The sequence below is a fragment of the Dermacentor albipictus genome, chromosome 5 (genome assembly GCF_038994185.2).
Source record: "Dermacentor albipictus isolate Rhodes 1998 colony chromosome 5, USDA_Dalb.pri_finalv2, whole genome shotgun sequence".
NCBI lineage: Eukaryota > Metazoa > Arthropoda > Arachnida > Ixodida > Ixodidae > Dermacentor > Dermacentor albipictus.
In genome coordinates this window covers 161,678,545-161,698,218 of record NC_091825.1, presented here as the reverse complement: position 1 = coordinate 161,698,218, position 19,674 = coordinate 161,678,545, and the positions used below count along the sequence as shown (strand labels likewise).

Below are 19,674 nucleotides of genomic sequence, written 5' to 3'. Positions count from 1 at the left end.
GGACCGCAGCGTACGAGGGAATTTAAAGTCGTTTTCAGTTCGCTTCGGCGCGCCCGAAGCAGCCGACGCGGCCGCTATGTTCACGTGATCCCTCCTAGCACGTCACGCCGACGGTGGCGCCAGCTTTTCCAGTGGTGGAGCTCGAGGCCAATAGCGTGGTCAGACTCGCGCCAATGCCGTTTCCCTTCGACTTCACGTTGCATCCTCTCAACAGGGGATTGAAACGTATGTTGTTCTGTGTGCTGTATGGGGGATTTCAATGGATGATGATGATGAAGCAACATTTACTGGGCCCGAAATAAATCGGTGGTGCACGCAGGCACCAGATGGGGTGGTTCCCTAGTTACGGGACCCATACGTTTCCAGCAGCTCCTGGCCCCTGTCTGTCAGTGCGAGCTGAATCGGTAGGGCGGGGCTGGATAACAAGGTCTCCCATCGCTCAAGGGGTTGGGGATTGGGGGTGTTGGTGGGAAGGGGTGGAGGGGGGGTCTTGAGTTCTGTGGACTTTGCCAAGACGTGCGGCAGGGTGCCCTTTTCTCTTCTGCAAGAAGGACAGAGCATATCGTATTCCGCAGGGTACATGCGGTTCATCAGTACGGCATGCGCAAGCGATCCTGCCTGCGCTCAATGCAGGATCGTCTGTTGTTGCCTGGTGAGTTTGGGGTGCGGTTCTGGAAGTCTGCACCTTTCCTCTCGGTACATCCGGGTAATGCTCCGAAAGCTGGTAACCGGGTGCGGTAGCTTTTCCGGCTCGTACTCGGCCCGGATTGACATTTCTCGGGCATGGTAGTCGGCGATGGTGTTGCCTGCTACCTGCGAGTGAGCCGGGACCCACACGAGGTCTATGGCTCTTCCCAGAGGCTTGCGCTTGGCTAGATTGGCTCGGGTCGCGGAGGAGATTACCCCCCTGTGGAAGCTTCAGTAGGCTGTCTTTGAGTCGGTGACTACGGTGTCCACGCTCGGCTGTGCGAGTGCGAGGGCCATGGCCGCTTCTTCGGCAACAGCGGGGTCTGTTGTCTTCAGGGACGCGCTGACGATCAGCCTGCGTTTTGATGTAACCACCACCGCTGCACGGTCACTGTGTTTTCGGAGCGAGGCGTCCGCGTAGAGGACCCTGGGGTTCTCTTCCAGCTTCTGGACTAGGGCTTTGGCTCGCGCGGTGCGCCTCTCCTCGCCCTTGCCCGGCGTTATGTTCCGGGGAAGGGGTTTTGTCTCAATGATCGTTTTCCAGTCTTCCGGAAGGGCTGTCTTGATGGGTATTGGCTCGATCTGCCATCCTATCTTGCGTGGAACGGCTCGTTCATGTTCCGTGTGACTGAGCCGAATTCTCTGATTAGAGAGGTGGGCTTCGATGAGCTCCTCCACCGTGTTGTGGGCGCCCATGTCTAGCAGTTTTTGCATGGACGAGTATATGGGCATGCCCAGTGCTTGTTAACGCGATAGCGTTAAGGAGCTCGTGTCGCAGAAAAGCCGGTGTCGTCGGCGTCGGTGTCGGTGTCGGCGGCGTTGACCGTGAGCGATAAATCACGGCAGGCGCTTCATAAATAAAAAGCAACTTCCAAGATTGGCCCGGTGGGAATCGAACCCGGGTCTCCGGAGTGTGAGACGGAGACGCTACCACTCAGCCACGAGTTCGATGCTTCCAAGCGGTGCAAACGCGCCTCTAGTGAATGCGGTGTTGCCTTCGAAACGAGCCGTGGAAAGTTATACTGCGGTGTATATCGGTAATTATGAACATGTAACGTACAGAAGTCACAATTACACGAGTTGCGAAGTGCGTTTCCGCTGCATTTCTTCTGCGCTTTCCGCACACGCAGAGCCATCTTGCGGCAAACACAGAAGACCCCCTCCTCTCAATGTACGGCGCTGCCCCGACAGGAGGCGCGCCGCGCGCGCATTGGGACCGCTGCCAGGCGCGTCGCGGGACTCCCTCTCCCCTGACGACGCTTCGCCGTGCTCCCGGTTTAGATTACTATCTATCTCTCTGCCCGTGCCGATCACGACGTTTGGCTGGCGTAGATCGTTTCCCCTCCGAGACACCGAGTTCTTTGGTTCGTTTCGTTCGCTCAGGCGCACGTTTCGTTGCCGCGCCGAACGCTGCGTTGCTCGACGCTCACCGCGTGATAGGTGGGCGCTAAGTCCGATGCGGGGCGCATCGTAAGTGATTGCTGTGCCGTAGCGCATTGTCTTATACCCCTTGGCGGGTCGGCGGGAACGCTGTCGCGTCCCACTCTTGAAGGCGAAGCTTAAGCGTCCTCCAATTTTTTCGTTGCCTTACGAAGCATCGTGTTTAGGGTGTCCCTATTCGCCTTCGTCAGCTGTAGATACGGGGCGGAGTAGGTAACCCACGACACGACGAACGCGAGTACCAGGCACATGGCATCGTGTTACTTGAGGCCTCGGTTTCTGTTGGATACCCTCTGAATCATACCAAGTATCTGTTCGGTTGTAGCGTTGATCTTTGTGATGGCGGCCTGTGCCTTTCCGTCGCTCTGAAGTAGTATGCCGAGAATCCTAATCTGCTGTGTTGGCTTGATGGTCGTTCCGGCGATGGTGATAACCACGTTCGGCGGCAGCTCCTTGGATTTTCCCGGTTGGATCATGAGCAGCTCTGATTTCTGGGCAGCGCAGCTCTGTCCGCACGACTTTGCGTACTCGTGCACGGTCGTCGCCGCCCGCTGGAAGATTTCCTCCATCCAGGCATCGGATCTGGCTCGGGCCGTCCACACCGTAATATCGTAGGCGTAGAACGCGTGGTCCACGCCTTCGATTTGCTTGAGTAGATCGGGCAGGGGCAGCAGGGCCAGATTGAAGAGCAGGGGTGACAAGACCGATCCCTGAGGGGTGCCCCTATCGCCGAACTCGACAGGGTCCGACTTCTCCTCCCCTATCCTGATGGTCGCCATTCGGTTTGACAGAAAATATTTTATGTAGCCGAATGTTTTTCGGCCACACCGGGTTTTGTTTAGATTCTGCAACACGCGCGCGTGGGACACGTTGTCAAACGCTCCCTTCAGGTCAAGGACGAGTATCACGCGCGGCGCGTGCCTCATTGCCGGCTTGACGACCAGTTCGTGGAGTTGGATCATCACGTCTTGGGGTCTGAGATGTTGCCTGAAGCCGTACATTGTCTCTGGCGTCTGATCCGTTTCTTCGAGGTGCTTCTGCAGCCGGCAAAGGACCATGCGCTCCATCACCTTCCCCACGCAGGATGTGAGGGAGATGGGCCGCATGTTGTCTATCGTGAGGGCCTTGCCGGGCTTTCGAATGACGCGGACCTCGGCGTCCTTCCATTCCTTCGGCAACTGCGAGCTCTCCCAGGCTTCGTTAATGTGCTCAAGGAGGCCGCGGGTCGCTGTACCACTCACAATGGATGTACGCACCGTTCGCTTCACTATGCTGAGCGTTTGTAGCATCAGCTTTACGGGGGCATGAGCTATTGCATTTATTGTTTGCTTACGCGTGTACGAGGTGTTGCTTAGGTGGCATTAACAATTGAGAATCTCACGTGTTTTTTTTTAAAGCTCCACTAGACGCTGCGGTTCTGTACATTGTATGCGTGATTACAATAAATATATGCACTGTGAGCTTTACTTTGATAAGTTCTTGTAGCCTCTACATTGCGAGAAGGATGAGCCACTGTATTTTTTGCCTGCTTGGAGGGTTATGAGCAATTGCCGATGATTAAAGATTTGTGTAATTGGACTGGTTTTTTTCGAGGTCATCGAGAGTATGAGCCACTTGAGGCTTTCGCAGTAAAAATGGAGCTGGGAAGGCCACGTAATGCGTAGGGCAGATAACCGGCGGACCATTAGAGTTACAGAATGGGTGCGAAGGGAAGGGGAGCAAAATCGAGAACGGTAGAAAATTACGTGGAGTGATGAAATTAGGAAATTCGAAGGCGCAAACTGGGATCAGCTCGCGCGAGCCATGGGTAATTGGATATCGCTGGGAGAGGCCTTCGTCCTGCAGTAGGCATAAACATTTTCTCTCGTTAAAGCCAGTGCTTTGATACACTTTTCTCATTAGGTGCATCGCATAGCAACAACTTATAAAATATGAGCGTGCGCATGTTCTAGCTGACAATCAAGATAGAAAATGTGGGATGCGTTCTTCTACGAAATTCGCTGTGCGTTTGGCATCGTACTGTGGTTCGATGTCGTGTTTTACAAGGTCAAGCCCATCGTGACTTGTGGTTCAACAGGTGTCAATGCTGAACAAATGCTCCGCTTTCTCTGCAAGGTCCACCAGGGTGGATAAGATACGCATGCGTCACTGCAACCTGCAGCGTGTGCAGTCGCAATGCGCCATTTTGCCGTATTGGCGCATCAAAGCTTCGCGTACACAGATTCGGGCAATGCGTGGAATTTGAATACTTTTTTACACTATGGTGTAGCTTTTATCGAAAGCTGGGAGCTTTATTGTATAAATTAGTTGTATGAGCTGGAAAGGTACCGGTGTCGTACTGGGTATTGACTAGCCGGTAGATGCTATAAGTCAAGAGAAGTGGGCCTGTGAATTGGCACTGACATTCGCGAACATGGTCATGATTTATTTGCAATTTTAAGTGTCCTGACACCATAAGCATCAGCAGATATTGGATGCTTCTACAGTTACAGTTATATGGGAGTCCAGGACAGTGAATTCTGTTAAAGTAATTGTTCCACAACAACCACTGGAGAGTCACAAATGAAGGCTAAAAGACAACCCGAAAACAAAGGCATGAGTGCGGGCAGTTCACAGAAATATTTTCTCAAGAGAAACGTATCAAACGAATCTCAGTCAAACAAAGTTTCGGTTGATGGTCAGCACTAATGTCGTACCTATTGTGCCATCCATAGCACTCCTCCGCTGCTGGCAATCGTATGCAAACAGCGAACGGCTCAGTTTAATGTTTTGAAAGTCCTTGTGTTGACCAAACCTAATGCAAAAGGTCACCAAGGTTAGCGTTCCCACCTTAACGAAATTCTGAAAGCAGGTGATAATTTGCACTTGTACCATTCTGATGACCCTTTGCTATTTATAAATGTATAATTTTCTAGCAGTTGAATGCACCACGAAAATAAAAATTTTCATGAGCCTAGTTCATATTCATGAATACTTTGTTTAGCGCAAAACGACAGAGACAAGAAAGACGACAGGACAAGGCGCCACTGGAGAGTCACAGCGCCTTGTCCTGTCGTCTTTCTTGTCTCTGTCGTTTTGCGCTAAACAAAGTATTCATGGATTCGCACCAACTAGCCCGCCAACGCATTGTGCTGAACTAGTTCATATTGTTGCTACATGGCCATAGAGCGACGATGCATCTTCTCTGCGAGTAATAACCAGCCTGTGGCTACAATTATGGGTTACGTAACTGGACACTAGCACTAGGACCTATCATGACATCGTGAATATTGGTCGTGAAAGGCAGCGATACTATGCTTGGAGTCGAGCTGTAGATGAGTTTTCACGTTAGCTTTCGTTTTTCATACTAAAGTTTTTCCGCACTTGAATTTCTTTTGCGCTTTCTCTGTTATTTGCCTTCACGCGCAGAGGTTTCCATGATCCTGGCATTTGGTATAAAACTTCACCCGTTGATGTCTTCATTGAGCTTCACAGTATTTCTATCAGATATTTTGCATCTCATGCTAAATTTTGTTGTTTTAATCAGGGCGTACCATCACGTATGGCCGGGCCACTGCACTCGCATTATGTTGGACTCGCTTCACCTCATGTCTATCTGTAGTGCTGTAGCGTTGTAGAAAAGCCGATTAGTTTAATACATTCGAGGTTGTGCGTGCTTGCGGCGTTGGACGAGAGTTTGAAGGTGCATATATCTCTCAAGACGTGTAGCTGTCGACATAGCCAAGTGCCGAGGCTGATCGCGTTTTTAGTTTTATTTGTGCTGTTCTCCAACTGGCTTTACCTGCATTCCAGCTAACGCAGGAGGGAGAGAGAAACTTCAGTTGTATTTGATGAGGTGAACCCTGCGAAAGACTTCGTGTGCTATAAGGCATTATTTTTTATAGCACAAATATTCTGAAAGAAAACACCAGTGGAAGGAAAGAACAGAAAGAGAGACAGGTGCCTGTATTTCTGTCCGTCTTTCCATTTTACTGGTTTATCCTTTTCGGAAATTTTACGTTACAAAGATAATGGTTTAATGTAAACACAAAGTGCCCAAGAATTCATATCGGTGTGTTATTTTATAGGAGATATTGAGGAATAAAATAAAGGAAATCGGAAAGCAACCGAAGGCTAGAAGCCGAGGCGCACACTCAACCACGACGCTTCAGTTCGTGGCTGGAATGTTCACGGCAAATATCTCCATCAATTGTGGCAGTACCGAGTGCGCACCTGCAGCAAGCCCGTTATTTTCATTTCCATTTCCATCCAAATCCATGAATCTATCTTTCAAAAGTTTTGAGCACCGAGGACTCACTGTTCAAGACGCTGGTGAAGCCACTGTTCTGGAGCAGGCGGTAGAAGTATCCAAACTTGGCCTGAATGGTCTGCGCGAGCATGCTCTCGGCAATGGGATACAGCACGCGGTCAACGATGTGGACAATGACGTTCTCGTACGAGGCGTCGCCCACCAGGATGTTGGCGCCTCCAATGGAAATCGTCTGCGGGAACAGCGAAGCAGCCGTTATTCAAGCCGGCTACCTTATTTCTCTCCACAGTAACTGCCGTCTTGAACCGAAAAAGCAATTAGCTTTATTCTCATCGATTGGTACTTTGCATGGTGCGGCAGGGCTGGTATCTACATCCCTTATGAGTGATCAGCATAAGAAAAAAAATCTACGAAGGTAACACATTTCTCGCTGATACTAAATGAACTACTACTATACTAGATGTGATCAACAGTAGTTGAGCAAGGTATGTCGGTGGAGCGAACGTTCCCCTACTAGGGGGCAATTTTTCATCGCCTTTACAAAAATTACAAAGGCAAGTTCTGACGTTGGTTGCAGTCTGAGACATTCCTTCCCGACCACTATAGATCCCATGCGGTTCTCGCTTAAGCGGGAACTACTAAACCCGCTTTCAAAGCATGTTCGTCGTGGTGCGGTCCTGCGTTGGCGCCTTCACTACGGTATGATTGCGCTGTATTTTCGACACAGGGCATCTGCACTGATAACTAATTAAAGTGAGTACCCCTTCTGTACAGACATCGGCCATTATAACATCCTGGTTATTCAACAACGTGAAATGGCCACGACACCTAAAATACGTTGTAAATACTTTCCGGATAGTGGTTTTCAGCCGTCGAGCACCGAGCGAAGTAGATGCGCCGGCGTGATGCCATAAGTGATCAATTAGGCGGAAATACGTTTCTGTAGTTAGACAAGCCAGGCTGCCAGGGCGACCTGTGGGCTGGGAATTGGGGAGGCTCTTGCCGTCGTTTGAATGTCAGCGTTGGCCCTCACGTTTCAACTAACCCTTCCATTGTCGTAGACCTTCACGAGGATGTTGTCGCCGCCCGCAGTGGTGATCTCGAGGTCGCCGCGTAGACTGCGGCTCGGGACCGAGTCACCCACTATGTGATGAAGCACGAACTTCCTAAGGAACCGGCTGTCCGTCTCCAGCATCTTGATGACGCTGGGTGGCAGCGCCGCGAACGCCAGGTCATTGGGTGCAATGATGGTGAGCGACGCTGCATGAGCATATTATGAATTTCAACATGGCTGTCTGTGCCTATGCATATCATAGTTCAGTAAACGTGCGCCTGACGTCACTTCTCGCTATTAATATCTCTGCTTTCTGAGTGATTTCCAGTTCTGCATGCCAGGGCATTCAAGCAGGCTTATGAGGCGTTCAAGCTCGTACGTGCTAACTCCATTGCGTGTATATATATATATATATATATATATATATATATATATATATATATATATATATATATATATATATATATATATATATATATAATGTACTGTATTGCATTGTATTGTATTGTATATATAACCATTGTATATCCATTCCATAGTAAAGAATATTGGCACGTGCCATTTTGTCGTACTGAGCATGGGCGGCAAATGTTACGCCATGCACTTGCAGTTCTGTTGAACAGACTAATTTTCCACGACATTCACGTGAAAATGTGCAGCATACGTAACATACGAGAGTTCTTCATTCCATGATGTCAGTGCTCTTTTTCCACTGCTGTTGGTATATATATGTATTTATAATTACTGTCAAGCTGTTCGTATTATATTACACTGTATAACATCAGAGGTTGACCTGCAATGGTAAACAGTTAAAATGCCTTGTTAATGTATATTGTCAGCCTTTTTTGTATGCCTTGTATATTGGGGGCTCGGGCGCTTCTCAAGTGAATTGATTTTCACTTTTTGCTCGAGCATTCCCGCATTGTGATGATGCAAATAAATTTCAACGTCGATTTCAACTTCAACTTCAACTCTTCGCAGTGTTCCCTTCACAAGATATCAGCAAGAAGAGCGTCAACAACTATCTTCATTATTGATATTATTGATATTTATGACAATGAAATCTATAATGATGGCGTAGTTGGATACTCACGTAACGACGCGAGGACATCCTCGACTTGTGCTCTGCGCAGGTACTTGCAGAAGACGGTGGAGTCGCGTTGCTGAAGGAACTCGTACAGTCCGCGGAATGGGCCTGCAGCTCGGGTCTCGCGGACCAGGGCATCACCAGCTTGCTCTGCATAGCAAGAAAGGGGCGTTGGTAAGATTTGTTTAGCTCGTAGCATCTACGCAAAGAACACTGTCGCTGCTCTCAAACATGTAGTTTCATTAATTCTTGACCAAGGAAAGGCAAGGGAAGTTTAGGTGGAGAAACACTGCAGGACAGAAGAAGTTCGACCACAAACGCTGCGAGAGCGCATCGTTTGCTGAAGGTACCCGGTGGTTAAACGTACAACTGTTTCTCGCCACTCTCAAGCCCCCAGGTCCCCTGACAACCGAGGTCGGTTACGCTAACGCCTATCAACGATTCCCTGTAGCTATTTTTTGGTGTAGCCATGGGAGCCGCTGAATATAGATGCGCCCGTATCTGTAAACAAGCAAAACAAACAAACAAACAAACAAAAACTAACTAACTAACTAACTAACTAAATAAATAAATAAATTCCTTTTTCCCTTTTATATCCACCGATCTATACGGCTCTGCCAAAAACATTTCGAACAGTTTAATGAGTCACTAAAGAGCAGCGCGAGGTCGCTTTACACTGTTAAAGTGTTCTGCCAAAAACTTTGTTTCCTGTAATTTGGTGGAAAAATATTTATTTAAATTGGAGAAAATGAAGACCAAACTTTGACTGGAATTCGTTTTTTCTTAATTTGTTATTTTTTGCATAAATAGTCCCTCTTGTTGCGTGTGAGATATCAGGGACAAATATATGTGAGACAAGTCTGCGTGCGGAGCCCAAAACAAGGACGCTCGTGCATTCGATGTAGCTGCGTCGGAAACGACTGCGGCCCGAGTCGCTATCACAGCGCTCTCACTGCGGTAAACAGCTATATTAAGTCTGCTACCAGCATCTTGTATGAATAAACCTAAAGGTCCACTGATGGACCAACTAAATACCTCCACTCGATGTCCGCTACGATTACTCTGTCGTATTACCCTGTCCCTGGTTACCCTTGGGAATTCGGTGCGTACAGGAACAACATGCACTTCCGCTTTGTTTTTCTTAACATTGCAGCCAGGGCCGCATTTGCAGCAACATTGCCGCTTTTCATCCAAGCTGCAGCATTGCATGCGAGCGAGTGCACCGACGGAGCGAACACGCTACGCTCCGGACTCGACTGGCGCGCCGATCATGACACACGTCCATCGACGCGCCGGTAGATCTTCGAAATTAGATAGGTGTATAAACAGATAGATGCTGAAATCGAAAACACGTGGGCGTGTAACTAAATGAGAATGTATTGCTATGAGGGGACTTTAACCCTTCAGATGTGGCATGGATTTGCGGGGAGCCCACGTTTTCCACACGATCATCATTACACAGCACTTTATTGAGCTGCGTTAGTGTCATAAACCTAGCACAGTGTTTGTTACAGTCGACAAGGGTAGATTCCAAAAAATCCAGCTTTCTCGATAAATTCTGGGACTACAGGCTGAGGAGTAAGTGTACCTGGTAGTACTGACCACTGAATCATCCTGTCCAGTATCCACGTGAACTCAAAATTTGTCTGTTTTGAAGGAAAGTATAGTTACATTATCAGAGTAGTTACAACGCAATTTGTGCTTTTCTGCCCCGCATTTGAACAGGAATGCGCTCGTAGCCGGTTAGTTTATTTTATAAAACAATGTTTGGTTCAAAGTGCCGAAGAAATGAGCCATGAGTTACGTGTAACATTTGCGGAATAATTAAGAACTCACAGCGCTTATTTTCTTGCTTCCAGTAAATATGCAGCAATGATAGATTAAATGTCCGTTCTTGAGTCTTCATACAAAAACAAAACAAACTTTTCTTTTTTTCATTATTTCTTCTTAAACGGTGGGTAATAGGGCATAGTTAGTTAGAAATGAAAGCAATACAATTTGTAAATTCAGAGTAATCGCAAACAAGATTTAAAACAAACTTTAAGCAAACTTTACAAGACGGAAGACTGGACTTTTTCAGAAGATGCGCATATATCTCTCGTGTTAAATGAATATTTCAAATCGATATTTTTAGAATATTCACTCAGCAGTAGTGCTGCGGTGTTTTCCGACTGCCAGCAGACAACGAAGCCCTCGGAAGCTATTTGACCATAAAGGAAAGGACGTCTTCCAGCTATTAGCAATCGCAACGTGTCAGGGGAAGCTTGCAATGACAAGGAGGGCATGCCTTCCTGCAGTTCAAATACAGCATAGCTCAGAATCGTTTCGTTCAATGCTCGCAGTATTCTTAACAAGGTTACTGAATTAGAATGTCTGTTGCTATCTGAGCGACCGCACGTCGTTTGCATTACAGAAACATGGCTCAACAGTGCTATTTCTTGCGACTGTATTATCCCACCTGGCTACACAATGTTCAGGTGGGATCGGGACTCTCGTGGTGGTGGTGTGGCCATTATTGTTAAATCATCGCTTACAGCCTGTACGGTTATGTGTGACATGTCGGAATCGGTGTGGTGTAAAATCATGTTTTCTGGCATGTCGTATCTCATAGGAGTCGTCTATAGGCCGCCAACTACTTCACCCGATTTTCTAGATATGTTAAATACGTTTCTTTGCTCACATGTAAACAGGAACACCAGGCTAATAATGACTGGTGATTTTAACTTGCCAAATATCGATTGGGAACTTATTTCGCCTGGAAATAAAGAAATTTATAGTGCCGAAAAATTATTGGATATCACATTTTTTCATAAGTTAAGGCAAATAGTGAAGGAAAACACACGTATAACGTCCCAATCGCAGTCATTGCTTGACTTGGTGTTCCTTTCCCATAAAGTAGGCGATTATGAAATGGCAGTCACCGATGGTATATCCGATCACAAAATCATTTTGCTGAATGTGCTTACTTCTACACCACCACCTACAAAACCTACTGTACGTGTTGAAATCAAAGACTATGCTAAGGCCGATGATACGTCTATTCTAGATTATTTAGAAAAGTGTTTCAACGAATTTGAAAATGTCTCCGAGATCGAAACAGTTGAAGATTTGTGGCAGCGCTTTCAAGCTATTATTAAACTCTGCATAGATAAGTTTGTTCCGACCCGACTCAAGAAAACGAAGCGGAGTAACCCATGGATAACTAGGGATATTGTTCACGCGAAACGGAAATTAAAAAGGCTGCGCAAAGGAAAAGCAGATCCTAGGGAAATACACGCAGTACGTCAGAGAATAAAGGCTTTGCTACTCAGTTCGAAGCAAACATTTTTTAATCGCACTCTAAGTGATTTTCTTAAGACTTCCCCAGAAAAATTCTGGCGTTATTTAGACCGCAGAAACGAAAAAATAAAGCAAATGACGGTAGGAAATCGTATAGTAGAAGAAAAAGGTGTTATCGCTGATGGATTAAATAAATATTTCCAATCAGTATTCACGCGCAGTGATCGACCATTTCCAGTAGACGATGGGGAATCTTTCAGCGAAAGTTCCATGGATGCTATCAACTTTACTCAGAGGGGCGTATTCCAGCAGTTGCTACAGTTAGATGACAAGAAGGCTTCTGGGCCAGACGGAATACCTACTGGCTTTTTGAAAAGGTATGCTGAGTGGATATCATTTTATTTGGTAATTATTTTTCAGAAATCACTAAGCACCCATTCCGTGCCACAGGACTGGCGTTGTGCAGTAGTTATCCCCATATTTAAAAGTGGCAATCGTACTCTAATGAATAACTACCGTCCTGTATCCCTTACGTCAGTTTGCTGCAAGGTTATGGAACACGTCATAGCAAAACATATAATTACCTTCCTGGAATCAAATGGCCTCCTTTGTGCATGCCAGCATGGGTTCCGACGGGGACTTTCCACAGTGACACAGCTCATTGAGACATTACACGATTTTTACAAAGCTATGGACAACCGTGAACAAGTGGATGTTATATGCGTTGATTTTGCCAAAGCCTTTGATAAGGTTCCCCATCGTAAATTACTTTTTAAACTGTACAAAGCAGGTATAAATGGCGACGTTCTAAAATGGATTGAAAATTATTTAACTAACCGCAAGCAGGCAGTTCGCGTTGATGGTTCCGAGTCTGGTTTTGTAGATGTATATTCAGGAGTACCACAGGGGTCCGTGTTAGGGCCAACACTTTTTCTGCTTTACATCAATGATGTAGCAACCGCTTTAGATAGTTCTGCTAAGATAAAACTCTTTGCAGATGACTGCTTGATTTTTGCGCCGGTATCTTGTTTAGAGGATCAGATTAAGCTCAACCGAAACCTTCAGGCGTTTGGGAGTTGGTGTGACAAGTGGGAAATGCGAATCAATTTTGATAAGACCACATACACGCATATCACTGCAAAAAAGAATATATTTACTTTTCAGTACGATATTCTAGGCTACAATCTAGTTAATGTTCCTTGTTTCAAATATCTTGGTGTCTCTATTTCGCATGATTTAAAATGGCACAATCAAGTAGAAAGAGTGTGCTCTGCGGCGCAGAAGAAATTGGGTTTTTTAAGAGCAAAACTGGGGAGGGCAACAAAAGATGTTAAACTGCTGGCTTACAGATCTCTTATTCGACCATCCCTAGAATATGCGTTAGTAGCATGGGCGCCCCATCAAAAGGTAATGTGGGCCAAAATAGAGAAGGTGCAACGCCGGGCGGCGCGCTTTATTTGCTCGAAATATAGAAGGACAGACTCCGTTTCGGCGATGTTAAAGTCTTGCGGTCTTGAACTGTTGGAAGATCGGTGCAAGAAGCAGAGAGTAAAAACGTTATTTCAAATAATTCATGGTGAACTAAAAATTAATAAAGAGTTGTATTTAAAACCTCCAGGCAGACTGAGCTCCCGCTTAAGTCATAGTGAAGCTATTAAACCGTACTTGTCCCGAACCAATGCCTTTCGTTGTTCGTTCTTCCCAGATTCAATAGAGCTGTGGAACAAGCTGCCTGCAGAAATTGTTCGCAGTTCTGATACTGCATTGTTTACAAATGCAATCAATGTTCTTTACTAAAACTGTACCATGTGGATATTGTAAAGTGTTTTTCTTTTCTTTTTTCTCTTTTTTCCTTTTTTCTGTTTGTGTGCGTGCGGCAGCTGGTTGACCATTTGAATACATGCCTTACAGTCTGTATATAGTATCTTGTATTGTATCCGTAGGACACTGTAGTGTATGTGCATATTTCTTTTGTATCTGGCTGTTTTGTATGAACGTATATGTAACATCCCTCCCTGTTATGACCCTCAACTGAGGGTTGACAGTATTTCTAAATAAATAAATAAAATAAATTAGAATTGAGGAAGCTAAATTCCTGCAGAGCAAAAGGTCCTGATACGATACGTGTTCTGGAAGAATACACACGTTGGATGAGTCACTCTTCCTGTCGATTTTTCACACGTTCATAAGAAATAAAAATAATTATAATGGAATGGCAAAGTTGCCTATGTAGTACCAGTCCATAAACATGTGAAAACAAAGTAGAACATGTACGAATAACTTCTATTTTGCGTGGAGCATCCTAACTATCAGAACAAATTTTTGTAATAATATTGCAAAGCATTGTATCGAGAACAATATTTCTTGGTTTCATAACCAAGCCCCAAGTATCTCCTTTGACACACAACTGGTCAAACTCCTCTTTGGCATTGCTAACACTGTCGACAACGGCATAGAGACCGATTATGTACTAAAGTTTCGAAAAGAATTCGATGAGGTCGGTCACTTTTGTTTAACCTATGTAATATGGAACTTTCATCTCCCTGTGAAAGTACTCAGATGGTTGGAGAACTGTCTTACCCGTCACGGACAACATACCACAGCTAATGGTTGAAGACATTAGTCACCATAAAGATGTGTTAGGACCCCGGTGCTTCTAATCTTCATTAATGATACACCAAGAATTTCCCCCAAAATATTACACTCAGCCAGTTTCTAGGTGATAAACTATGTAATTTTACCGCATGGGAAAATACTCGGCGCACATTTCGTGGACCATCTTTTATGGCACCTGAATATTAACAGAACCGCGAATAAGGCACACAGAACTTTTTCTTTTTTGGTCCGCACTTTTCTTTAGTGTGCACGCATGCTACGGGGCTCCCCGAGCAGAACATAATTGAATCGGTCAAGATTACACAAAATAAGGCACGCAAATACATCGTCAGTGAATATCGCCATTAAAGTAGCGTCATTGCGAGGAAGACATAATTGCAACTTCCAACATTAAGCCATTGTATGTGATTTCTGAGGTCGAAATTTTTTTCCTGTATATTTATGAGGGAACTGGCATTAACAAAAGGATGTACGAGTACGTGCTTTCTCCCCATTACATTTCGAGTCGCCGTGATGATGATTTAACTGTTCGAGAAATCGTAGCTAGAAACAACCTTAGAAATTTATTTTTCCCACAAAAGAATTCTCAGTGGAACTTGCTGTCTGTTGATGTTACCAGAGACATACCTGCTTTTAGTGAGTACATTACCCGGCAGTTTTACTCAATTTACTTTATTTGATTTCTTGCACAGTTCTATCTCGTGGTTTGACGCATGTCTTCATTTGAGTGCACGGTATATCTATTTAAATTTTTCTTATTTACCTTTGAAATGCTTGCTTTTCTTGTGTGTCACGTTGTATCACGTTATCTTGAAGAAAATGTTAAAAGATAATTGGGTATGCATTCCTTTTCCTCCTTACGTTCTGCTATAGTGCGCCTTGAGCGAATGAGGCTACCTTTACCAGAGAAACAAAAAATAAATAGTTGTGCCCCAACCACGCTAACGCCTGCTCTCATGCGAGCATTGTAATCTCACATCCGTGCGACTGAATCCTTTAATTACTGTCGCAGCACCCTTCCGAACTATCTACGCATTTTGTGCCCGAAGGAGGCTGCCCTGTCTGCGGAAAGCGGCTGCACTGAGGCGCTATCTGCTTGCGCCACGTTCCAAAAGCACAACGAGATGGGCTGGACTGTGTAGCATATGCATTTAGTGTGGCCTGAGTATGGCAGTTTGGTCAGGGCGCGCATGTGCAGATTGTATGCAGGGACCTGCGTGCACTGAGTAGCAATACCAGCGACTCCAAGCGCCCTGCTGAAATTCATTCATTGGCTTATATTTGTACCCTTGCACTCTGCCGATGCAGCTGCCCCCTCATCACTTATCTCCTGTGTTCTGTGCTTGAGAACCTAACGTTTGCCGGAATTAAAAAATTATCGCAAGAAAGATGGCAGCTAGAAAGTTTCAGCGAGCGAAAGTCTATTCCTCTGTCTCAGTGTTTCTACGCGCACCCCTGAAACGTGCTCGAGACGTTCGCCCAGAGGATGCTGCTCGTGCGAGGCGCAGCACCTTCCTATGCACACCGATGCCTTCTCTTCGAACGTTACTGACGCTTAGCAAGCTTGCAAGCACGCACAACCGGCGCGATGTCGATGAGCAGGCGCAACGTGGGAAACTTTCGTGCCACGTTCCAAGAGGCCGAGAAGGTGACCCTCAGGCAACGAGTTGACAGGAGGTAAGCAGGAAAAAAAAAGAGACCCAGTATCTGACAGGTATGGTCCGACAAGAGTCCTCCTTGAACTGAAAGTATGCCCAGATTGAAATTGTGCTGCACGAGGGGAGACGCACGGAAAGTGCTCTTTCGGTAGCGCTCCTAACAGCATTGCGTGGCTTCGTTCCGGATGGCTTGAGGTTGGATTACTGCAGCGGCTTAATCTGACCTTTGGACGGCGCTCGAGCGCATCCGCGAGAGAGGCGCGCGTCGCAAGAATTATGGCTTTTCCGTTGCCCCTTCAGTGGACCCTGCTGGCACGCTCCCCAATGTCGCCACTGGCCTCCGATAGCCGGCACCGCACGAAGACCTTGAAGGGCGAAGGGAACGCGCGATGAACAAAAAAAGAAAGCGGTCGGACCAGTTGGTGAGCTGAGACTAACGGTGCTTTTTGATGCGTCCTCTTCACTTCCCCTCATCGAGCTTCTTCACATGCTTTGGACCTTGCCAGCCGACGCGAGCGCCTAGCAGTGGACGACAGGCTTGTGCAAGAGTTCGACCCCACTGGACTACCAATGAGGGACAACCGCAGCAGAGTGTGCAGGATTAGTGGGGCTCCCTATATTTCTCTTCTTTTTTTCCTGGTCGACAGTGCATGTTTCGAATGTTGCTCGGACCTAATCAACGTGTTCCAATTCATTGAGTCAAGGACACCTTCGAACGATTGGCATTCAAGGGCACGTAACGGGCTCGGATCACATCTGTCGTGCAGCGCCTCACCCCAGACGTGCGCTCATCGAAATGGAAACGCCGTTTCAAATAGCTGGGGTTAGCTTGTCCTCGTCGTAGGAAATGGGAGCTTTCTTATAAGGAATCAAACCCGTTACTTTTAGGCGCTGTCGCGAGACAGTAACAGAATGTCTGCACGCTCAATGCGAATTTGCTTAAATACATTTCAAGACGAGACTCACATTTATAATGCTCTCAACACTTCAGCGATGTCTAACGAAAAATTTACGAGTGCTTCGTAATTTTAGAAGTATGATAAACTCTCCATGCTTTCAGTTAGGCCTCATGCGTCATTATACACATTATGTAAAATGCGACAAAGTTGGGCTTTTTAATAAGAGCGCCTGTGCCTCACTTCCTGCTCTTAAAACGTAGGCACTTACGTATGCTGGTTGCTAGACGTTCGCTGTCCGAGATGATCTGGTCTCGAAACGAAATTTGAGTTGCTAAGCGGTACAGTTAAAAAATGCTGGCTTGTTTTCAAAGCATACGACAGCAGCGATAAAGCGTATTTACTTCAAAAAGGGATGCTGCTTAAACCAATATGATTGATTCACTTAGGCGTCTCAAGGTCATGCTAAGCCTTCGAAGGATGTTGTGGTGGTGGGGTGCCGTGGTGCCGTGGCTGCCTAGAGTTTCATACAGTTACTATAGGGAAATGTAACGCTAGTTTCTACGGTAGCTGCAAGCAGGGCAGTTCAGAGAGCATGGGAATGAGGGGTAGCAAATGGATTTACCTTAGTTCGTCCGTGGGGCTTTAACTGGCTCCGCGTCTGTGCATAGTGATCATTTTTAAGAAAGTAATGCATTATTAACAATTAAGTAAGCATTATTAGTATTGTCCGACGGCAGGATTCGAGCATGGGACCTCTAGCACAGAGGCCATGCTGAAACCATTACGCCAATGATGCATGCACAGGCGGAACCACTGAAATTAGCAGCGATTATGCATGCTTGTGGAGGCTTATTACCCTCTGCATAAAAAAAAGTATTAATTGCTTTCAAATTTCGGCTAATTTCGGCACAGATAAAACGCAATAAACGAAGCCACAAGAACGTCGGGAGACCCAAGCACGAAAAACAGATCAATCCATCTACACTGCCCCTCATTCCCATGGCGGCTGAACGATCGCAGCGCCCTATAGTTTTTTGGGAAACTCACTCTAAGCTGGCTGCCAATGGTTCTCGAGCGTGCTCTCTAATCTCGGTGCGCGCACGTTATCGCATGCTGCCTGCGTCGTATTGCGGCCGCCGCGAAAGCTAACCCGCGATCATGTGGAATCTTCTCATACGGAATCACATCAAGACGACAACGCCGTGTTCGATGACTTCAGGTTCTGGCGTATGCGCGGGTCGTGACCACGCATCCATCTGACTCGGCCTGGTTGGTGCAGAATTCGCCATTTATTTAATAAAATGCAGAGGCGCGAAAACCTGCTGCCGTGTGGACATATCCTTTTCTTTGTTTCCCTGTCTCTGTCCGATGTGGAAACTATAGACGGTTAGGGCTGAGCGTGGAAGAACCGCGCTTCCGCGGGAACCGAGTTTCCGCCGCAAGAACTGCTGCAAATGCAAACGTAAAGCTCGCGTGCCCTTGTTATCGAAGAATCCAGCCTCGAGCTCCAGCCGAAGCGATGTCGTCGGTCTCGCCTGAGCGGAGCATGCCCCGCCAGCATAGCGCGAGGATAGCCGTCAAACAGGCAGCGCGGAAAATCGCCTGCGGAAATACGTAGCGCAGCAAAAATGAGAGAGCAAAAAAGCTACAGAAGATGGGGCTCCGACGTAAACGCGATGTGGGCTCTCGTCTTCGATATGAGCGAAGGTAATTGAGAGATGTGGAGGCTTGTGGAAGAGAGGCTGTGCTTCTAGGGGGATTGCTAGCCTCTTGCGTCTATCTCCGCAATTACTAAACAACTTTGAACAATTCTTGCGATAGAACGCACCATGGATGGCATTTTACGACGTCAATGCACAATGAAATTTTCCGATAGGATCTGATGAGGGGCGCTTTAAAGGATAACCGCGATGCCAGCTACAGCTTTCCAGATAGTGCCCGCGTTGTGGTGTTGTGGCGGATGGCTGTGCGCTGCAATTCTGGGGGCATATGCTGTTAGAATGACGTTTGTCTTACGTGCGAACAAAGCAGTGCCTTCTCAGTGGCTGTGGCGTTTTGCTGCTGAGCCCGAAGATCGAGTGTTCGATTCTCTGCTGCGGCGGTGGCCACATTCCGGATGGCATGCAATGCAAAACATTCGTGCACTTCATTCTGAGTGCATTTGTAGGGAGCACAAATTGTCAATATTAATTCGTAGCCATCCACTGTAACGTGTCACACAGCTCATTTAATACTTTAGGGCGTCAAACAAAAATCAATCAATGAATGAATCAATCAATCAATCAGTCGATCGATCAATCAGTGAACCAGTCAATCGAAAGGCTAGGCGCGTATAATTCAGACAAAAAATTGCACGCAGAAGAGGAAGAACGAACTGCCACGCAAGGGCAAAAGAAAAGTTTTGTGATGACGCTGGTGCGAGATGTCGGCAGGTGCCCTGTATCACCTATTGAGCAATATTGTGTTGTTCTTTACAGTGTATATACGAAGGTGGTCGCACTGAAACAAATATTTCTTCAGTAATAACAGCTCTAGGTGTTTGTCTTTTCCTGCTTGGTGCATTTGATTTTTGCGCATTTCTGAAAATAAATCCGTTGCGACTTTGCCAGCTTGCAGTTGGTGCGGATGAACTAATACGTAATCAAGTTATCGAAGAGTAAAACGAGGTATTAAATCATTTTTAGCCCAATTTACCGTAGAAGTAA

General features: G+C 46.4%; 1 protein-coding gene across 1 annotated transcript in view; it reads right to left on the bottom strand.

Moving 5' to 3' along the window:
- LOC135903994 (uncharacterized) overlaps positions 1 to 19,674 on the bottom strand; it is a 71,750-nt gene that overhangs the window by 46,051 nt on the left and 6,025 nt on the right. The window contains exons 2-4 of the mRNA XM_065434500.2: positions 8,524 to 8,667; positions 7,422 to 7,636; positions 6,425 to 6,608 (exon numbers count right to left, since the gene is read on the bottom strand). Of these exons, the coding sequence (XP_065290572.2) occupies positions 6,425 to 6,608; positions 7,422 to 7,636; positions 8,524 to 8,667 (543 nt within the window). The remainder of the gene's footprint in view (positions 1 to 6,424; positions 6,609 to 7,421; positions 7,637 to 8,523; positions 8,668 to 19,674) is intronic.